This window comes from Rhincodon typus, unplaced genomic scaffold (genome assembly GCF_021869965.1).
Source record: "Rhincodon typus isolate 14 unplaced genomic scaffold, sRhiTyp1.1 hic_rhity00011724, whole genome shotgun sequence".
Taxonomy (NCBI): Eukaryota; Metazoa; Chordata; class Chondrichthyes; order Orectolobiformes; family Rhincodontidae; genus Rhincodon; species Rhincodon typus.
In genome coordinates this window covers 1-7,000 of record NW_025977362.1, presented here as the reverse complement: position 1 = coordinate 7,000, position 7,000 = coordinate 1, and the positions used below count along the sequence as shown (strand labels likewise).

At 49.4% G+C, this 7,000-nt stretch overlaps 1 protein-coding gene across 1 annotated transcript; it reads right to left on the bottom strand.

The window, feature by feature from the left end:
- Positions 1-1,644: 1,644 nt before the first annotated feature.
- Positions 1,645-5,899, bottom strand: LOC125482527 (autophagy-related protein 9A-like). Its single transcript, XM_048594613.1, has 4 exons — positions 5,739-5,899; positions 5,234-5,413; positions 2,208-2,453; positions 1,645-1,857 (listed from the first exon to the last, which is right to left on the bottom strand). Exons 1-4 carry the CDS (start codon positions 5,814-5,816, stop codon positions 1,672-1,674), a joined length of 690 nt encoding a protein of 229 aa, XP_048450570.1. The 5' UTR covers positions 5,817-5,899; the 3' UTR covers positions 1,645-1,671.
- Between the last annotated feature and the right edge of the window lie 1,101 nt (positions 5,900-7,000).

The following is a 7,000-nucleotide window of genomic DNA, read 5'->3' as shown; positions in this document are numbered from 1 at the left end:
CCTGTGGAATTCATTACCACAGGAAGTAGTTGATGCCAAAACATTGAAGGTATTCAAGAGGTGACTAGATACAGCACTTGGGGAGAATGGGATCAAAGGTTATGGGGAGAAAGCAGGATTAAGCTGTTGAGTTAGACGACCAGCCACAATTGTGATGAACAGTGAGGCAGGCTTGAGGGGCTGAATGGCCTCCTCCTGCTCCTATCTTCTATGTTTTCTATGGTATATCTAAGACTTCTAGAAGGCATTTGACAAGGTACGGCATAAAAGACTGATCCAGCAGGTTAGACCCCAGATAGGATTAGGGTTAGACCCCAGGGAGTTAAGGGTGGAGTACTGGCTTGGATAGAGGATTAACTGACTGATAAAAAGCAGACGGTGGGGATAAATGGGTCCTTCTCTGCACGATGAACTGTAACTAATGGGGTGCTGCAGGGTTCAGTTCTTGGAACTCAAGTATTTACGATCTATATAAATGATCTGCAAACAGGGACAGAGTGTAACATACCAAAATTCATGGATGATACTAAAATAGGTGGGAAGGCAGGCAGTAATGAGGAGACAAAGAGTTTACAGATGGATATTGATAGGCTTGGAGAATGGGCCAGAATCTGGCAGATGGTGTTTAATGTGGATAAGTGTGAGGGTGTCCATTTTGGTTGGAAAAATAAAAGGGCAAGTTATTATTTAAATGGGAAGCAGATTCAAAGTGACTCAGTGCAGAGGGATCTGGGTGTCCTTGTGCATGAATCACAGGAAGTGGGTATGCAGCCGCAGTGTATAATAAGGCAGGCAAATGGAATCCTGGCATTTATTGCAAAAGGACTGGAATATAAAAATAAAGACGTGCTGTTACAATTATATAATGCATTAGGTCCAGTTCTGGTCTCCTTACTTGAGGAAGGATTGGGTGGCACTGGAGGCAGTTCAGAGGAGGTTCACCAGATTGATTCCAGGGATTAAAGGACAATTATCTGAGCAGTGCTTGAATAGTTTGGGCTTATGCTCGCTGGAGTTCAGAAGAATGAGGGGGGATCTGATTGGGATATATAAAATGCTAAAGGGGATTGATAAGGTGGACATTGACCAGATACTACTCCTTGTGGGACAGTCTAGAACAGGATAGCATAGATATAGAGTGAGAGGGGGTAGGTTCACAGCTGAGACGAGGAGAAACTGCTTCTCTCAGAGGGTTGTGAATCTGTGGAACCCACTGCCCCAGAGTGCACTGGAGGCAGAATCAATCAACAGATTCAAGAAAGAAATGGATATGTTTCGCATGAAAAGCAGGATAAAGGGCTGTGGGAAGCAGGCAGGAGTGTGGAGTTGGGACCAGGATAAGATCAGCCAGGATCATGTTAAATGGCAGTGTGGGCTCAAAGCACTGAATTGCCTGCTCCCCTTCCAAATGCCGATGTTCCTATTTCAACCTCCACCCCATTCCCAATTCAATTCTTAACCAGCATCACGTCTCCTCCCTCTGTACTGTCCCTTGCCACTCTCTCCCCACTCACACCAATCCTTTGATCTTTTCCTGCCAGCTTCACCGTGGCCTGATGATTAGATATAGGACGGTAATGGTGAGAGGGGACATTCACTTGTTAAGAGAGAGGAGGCTGATTGGACAAACAGCTGCTTAACCACAAGCCCATCAGTTGGAATTTATTCATTTTACCCGGATCCAGCTGTGTGTCTCCCTGACTTGTTCCGCAGCAGGGAGGTGTGGAGACTGCCTGGAACATTCTGCCCTGGAGAGAATGATCGCAGTGAGGAAGCTGGATCCAACGGTCCGTCTCGTCCTCTCTGAAATACCAGGGAGGGTGGTCCTGCAATCAGGTTCGTGATCAGACTGTGAGGCTGCAACAACACAACGGCTCATCGTTAGGAAACTGAGCTGACCTGCTCAAAAGGCCCTGCGCCTCCACCCGCAAAACAGGTCACTTCCACACCATCCCCAGGCGCCCCACAGGACCTGGCTCTGGCTCTCCCCACCCCGAACCCCCCCCCCCCCACAACTGGGACGGGCTCTGCCCCTGCCCACCTCGAACCCCCCCACCCTGGTGCCCCACGAGACTGGGCACTGCCCCTGCCCATTCTGAACCATCCCACTCCGGCTGCCCAGCGGGACCAGGCTCTGCCACTGCCCACCCTCGGCACCCCTTGGGAACGGCTCTGGCCCTCCCCCCCTCCCCAGGGTTGGTCCTTACCTCGGACTCAGATTGTACGGACTGTAAGGATGTGAACAGGCCGTTCTCCGGAAGGAAGCTGTGGTTTCCAATCACTGTGCCCTTCTCTCGGCTGACCTTCTCCTTCAGTTGGCTGATGAAGGCAGTACTGTCCTGTGGGGGCTGCCACTGAGGGTTCGTGATGGCAAAGTGCATGAGGGAGAGTTCGGTCTTGCCATCCTCAGCCTGCTGATAGATGGAGGCCTCAGTCTTGCCTCCAGAAAACCACTGGTAGACAATAGAGTTATAATCAACACACACAAATTCATTTATATGTAATTAGAATATTCTAAGGAGCTGCATCAAACGAAAACGACATCCAGTAACACATGAAGATGTTGTGATAAATGCCTGGTTTTATGAACAGGAAGAGGCCATTCAGCCCCTTGAACCTGTTACACAGGTACAGGAGTAGGTCGTTCACCCCATTGAGTCTGTTACACTAATTACATATACCAGCTTTTATCCCATATCCCTTGTCTCCATTTTCAGGTGACTAAGATGATTGATGAGGGAAAAGCAGTTGATGTTGTCTACATGGACTTCAGTAAAACCTTCGACAAGGTCCCTCATGGCAGACTGGCACAAAAGGTGAAGTCACATGACATCAGGGGTGAGCTGGCAAGATGGATACAGAACTGGCTTAGTCATAGGAGACAGAGGGTAGCAGTGGAAGGATGCTTTTTGGAATAGAGGGCTGTGACTAGTGGTGTTCCACAGGGATCAGTGCTGGGACCTCTGCTGTTCGTGGTCTACATAAATCATTTGGAGGAAAATGTGGCTGGTCTAATTAGTAAGTTTGCAGACAAGACAATGATTGGTGGAGTTGTGGATAGTGAGGAAGATTGCCAGAGGATACAGGAGGATGTAGATCAGTTGGAGGCAGAGGCAGAAAAATGGCAGATGGAGTTTAAGCCGGACAAATGTGAGGTGACGCATTTTGGAAGGTTAAGTGCATGTGGAAATTATACAGTGAATGGCAGAACCCTTAGGAATATTGATATGCAGAGGGATCTGGGTGTACAGGTCCACAGGTGGCAGCGCAGGTAGATAAGGTAGTAATCATTGGAAGGGGCATTGAGTACAAGGATAGGCGAGTTATGCTGCAGCTTTATAGAACTTTATTCAGGTCACATCTGGAATATTGTGTACAGTTCTGGTCACCACACTACCAGAAAGATGTGGATTCTTTGGAGGGGGTACAGAAAAGATTTACCAGGAAGTTGCCTGTCATGGGGGATTTCAGGCATGAAGAAACGTTGGATAGACTGGGTCTGTTTTCACTGGAACACAGGAGTTTGAGGGGTGACCTGATAGATTATAGAATAGATTACAGAATCCCTAGAGTGTGGAAACAGATCCTTTGACCCAACAAGTCCACACTGACCCTCAGAGCATTCCACCCAGACCCATCCCCCTATAACCCACCTACTCTACATCCCTGAACACAATGGGCAATTTAGCATGGCCAGTCCACCCTAACCTGCACATCTTTTGGACTGTAGGAGGAAACCGGAGCACCCAGAGGAAACCCACGCAGACACAGCCAGAATGTGCAAACTCCACATAGACAGTTGCCCAAGAGTGGAATCGAACCCAGGCTTCTGGTGCTGTGGGGCAGCAGTGCTAACCACTGAGCCACCGTGCCACCCCGCCACCCCCTAAGGAAGTTTATAAGATAATGAATGGCATGGAGAGTGCGCAAAGTGGAGGCTATTTCCCAGGGTGGAGGGCTCAATTACTGGGGGTCAACTGTTCAAGGTGCAAAGGGGCAAGTTTTTCACACAAAGGATGGCGAGTGCCTGGAACCCGCTGCCAGAGGTGGCGTGGAAGCAGACACAGTAGCAGCATTCATGGAGCATCTGGACAAACACATGAATAGGAAGGGAATAGAGGGATATGGATCCTGTAAGTGAAGGCAGTTTTAGTAAAGAAGGGCAAAATGTGTCAGCGCAGGCTTGGAGGGCCGAAGGGCCTGTTCCTGTGCTGTCGTGTTCTTTTTTGCTTTGATAATTATAAAATTAAAGTTAATAATTAACTAATTTAAAATTCACCATGCATCAATTGTTCTTTGCAGGATTTCACGTTTCTACCACCTTCTGAGTAGACTGCACCATCCGAAAAGTCTGGTTTTAATTTTACACTCTGCCCCCAAGCAGCAGAAATTGTAGCTTTCCGGTGATCCCAATCAGTTGCCCCTAAGATGGCGAAATCTGCAATGATATCATATCTGGTACCTTCTAAATTCCGAGCAGTACAACATTCATTTACGTAACCTTCCCCCTTAACTTAATTCTTTGAATCCAGGTATTGTTCTGGTGAATCTATGCTGCACGCTTTCCAAAGTGGATAACTCCTCTGTGGCCCCGCACTGGCGCCCCCCCTCCAGCGGCCTGGTCAGGCGGGGCCCCGCACTGGCGCCCCACCCCAGCGGCCTGGTCAGGCGGGGCCCCGCACTGGCGCCCCCCCCCCCCCCCCCAGCGGCCTGGTCAGGTGTGGTTTGAGCTGGTCAGGGCTTTGTGCAGCTGACTCCTTTCTACTTGCAATCTGGATATGACCACCAGCAATTCATTAATGTCTTCACATATTTAAAAATCTTAGTATCACTGGGTTGGGAAGCATTGTAGGTCACTGAGTGATGGGAGACCAAGACTTGGTACACAGAAGGTCAAAGGAAACCGACCTTTGGATGAGCTCAAGTTTATGAAGCATGGAAGATGGTGGATCAGCTGAGTGTGCAGTGGAATAGTTGAGTCTAGAAATAACACAGGCACCTGGGATTCAGCAGATGAACTGATACACTGCAGAGTTGGGCGACGTGATGGAGCATCACCCCACTCCACCATCACAGCTGATCTTTTTGCAACTTGAACTGCACTTTCCTATCCATCCCCCATAACCTGTGACTGACTCATTTATCAGGCGTGAATACATTCAATGATCCCCTAGCGTCCACTACTCCTGGGGGAGGAGAAATCCATCGAGGACCAACACTAGGCATCACTTACCGCAGGGTGTCCATGCTGCCGGACATCCATCTGGGCAAAGGAGCAGGTATCCCCAACACCCACAACCTCCACTGTGAAGTTACGGAAGAAATCGATGATCTCGAGGGACTTGCGCCTTAAGCAGAAGATGAGGATGAAAGGGGTGATGATGGGGCTCAGCAGTTCCTCAAGGATGAAGACCTGTGGACAGAAGCAGGTTCATTGCAGGAGAGTGCCAGTTCCTTGGGCAGAGCGTCCCTCGCTCATACAACCCGAGAGATGGAGGACCCTCTACTTCACTGGTCTAGTGGATGACAGCAGAGCTCCCAGAACCCAGCACTCTGTACACAAGACCCACGTCTCCACAACACACAACCCCACATCACTACTCCCAATAAATGCCCCTCCTACTAACAGGACCGCTCCCCACACCCCTGCACAGGACCCCATGAGTTCCTGCACTGACCCTACCCCCCCCACTTCACCCACACTGACTCACTCTCCACCTGACCTGTGTGCTCCTTACCGCTTTGTATTGAAAGAGCTGAGCAAACTCATCACGGGTCTCATATCGATTGGCTGCCCCTTGCCAGTGATCAGGCATGTAGTGGACGTGGGACAGAATGACCCGGAGTAACTGCTCTGGGCAGAACACCACATGTTTGTCTGGAATAAAACACCTGGAAACAGAAAGATGGTTCACATCACCAGGAGAGAAATCAACAGCAGAGTAAACCCTGCGCTCCCTCCGCGCCGACCGCCCCCCGACGGCGCGCCGCTCCCTCCGCGCCGACACCCCAACAGGACGCCGCTCCCTCAGCGCCGACACCCCTCACCCCGACAGGGCGCCGCTCCCCGCCCCACCCCTGCCGACCCTCTAATGGTAATAAATTTACAACTAGCACCAGAAGCCTGCAACCCGGCATCCAGCAGGACCAACATATGAAGAGTGATTTTTTTTTAATTCATTTACAGGTTGAGGGCATCGCTGGCCAGGGCAGCATTTATTGCCCATCCCTAATTGCCCAGAGGGCAGTTCAGAGTCAACCACATTGCTGTGGGTCTGGAGACACATGTAGACCAGACTAGGTAAGGATGGCATATTCTTTCCTAAAGGACATTAGTGACCCAGATGGGTTTTTCTGACAATCTGCAATGGATTCATGGTCATCATTAGACTCTTAATTCCAGATATTTATTGAATTCAAATTCCACCATCTGCCATGGCAGGATTCAAACCCAGGTCCCCAGAACATTACCTGGGTCTCTGGATTAACAGTCCAGGCAATAATACCACTAGGCCACCACCTCCCCCTCACTGCAGTTAAGAAGAACGAGTGAGAAATCTCAAAGAAACCTATAAAATTCTAACAGGACTAGACAGGGCAAACAACAGAAGGATGTTTCCAACGACCAGGGAGCACAGAACCAGGGGCCGCACTGTAAGGATAAGGGATAGGCCATTTAGGATTGAGATGAGGAGAAATGCCTTCGGTGAAATGGAGTTCATTCCCACAAAAAGCAGTTAAGACCAAAACATTGAATGTTCTCAAGATGGAGTTAAAAATATTCTTAGGGCTAAAGGGGCCAAAGGGTATGAGGAGAAAGCAGGAACAGGGGGTGGAGTTGGATGATCAGCCACGATCATACTGAATGCCACGGGCAGCCTCAAAAGGGACAAATTGCCTACCCCTGTTCCTATTTTCGATGTTTCTGAATCATAGTAGACTCAGAATATTAATTCTGACTTTCTGTCAGTGATGCTGCAAGCCTTGCTGGAGTTTCTCA

What these genes read in the sequence shown, in the direction of transcription:
- LOC125482527 (XM_048594613.1), bottom strand. Translation starts at nt 5,816, where the DNA reads ATGCCTGATCACTGGCAAGGGGCAGCCAATCGATATGAGACCCGTGAT. An exon ending in AGCTCTTTCAATACAAAGCG is followed by an intron (nt 5,414 to 5,738) that starts GTAAGGAGCACA and finishes TTCTGTCCACAG; the next exon opens with GTCTTCATCCTTGAGGAACT. An exon ending in CCGTACAATCTGAGTCCGAG is followed by an intron (nt 1,858 to 2,207) that starts GTAAGGACCAAC and finishes GTGTTGTTGCAG; the next exon opens with CCTCACAGTCTGATCACGAA.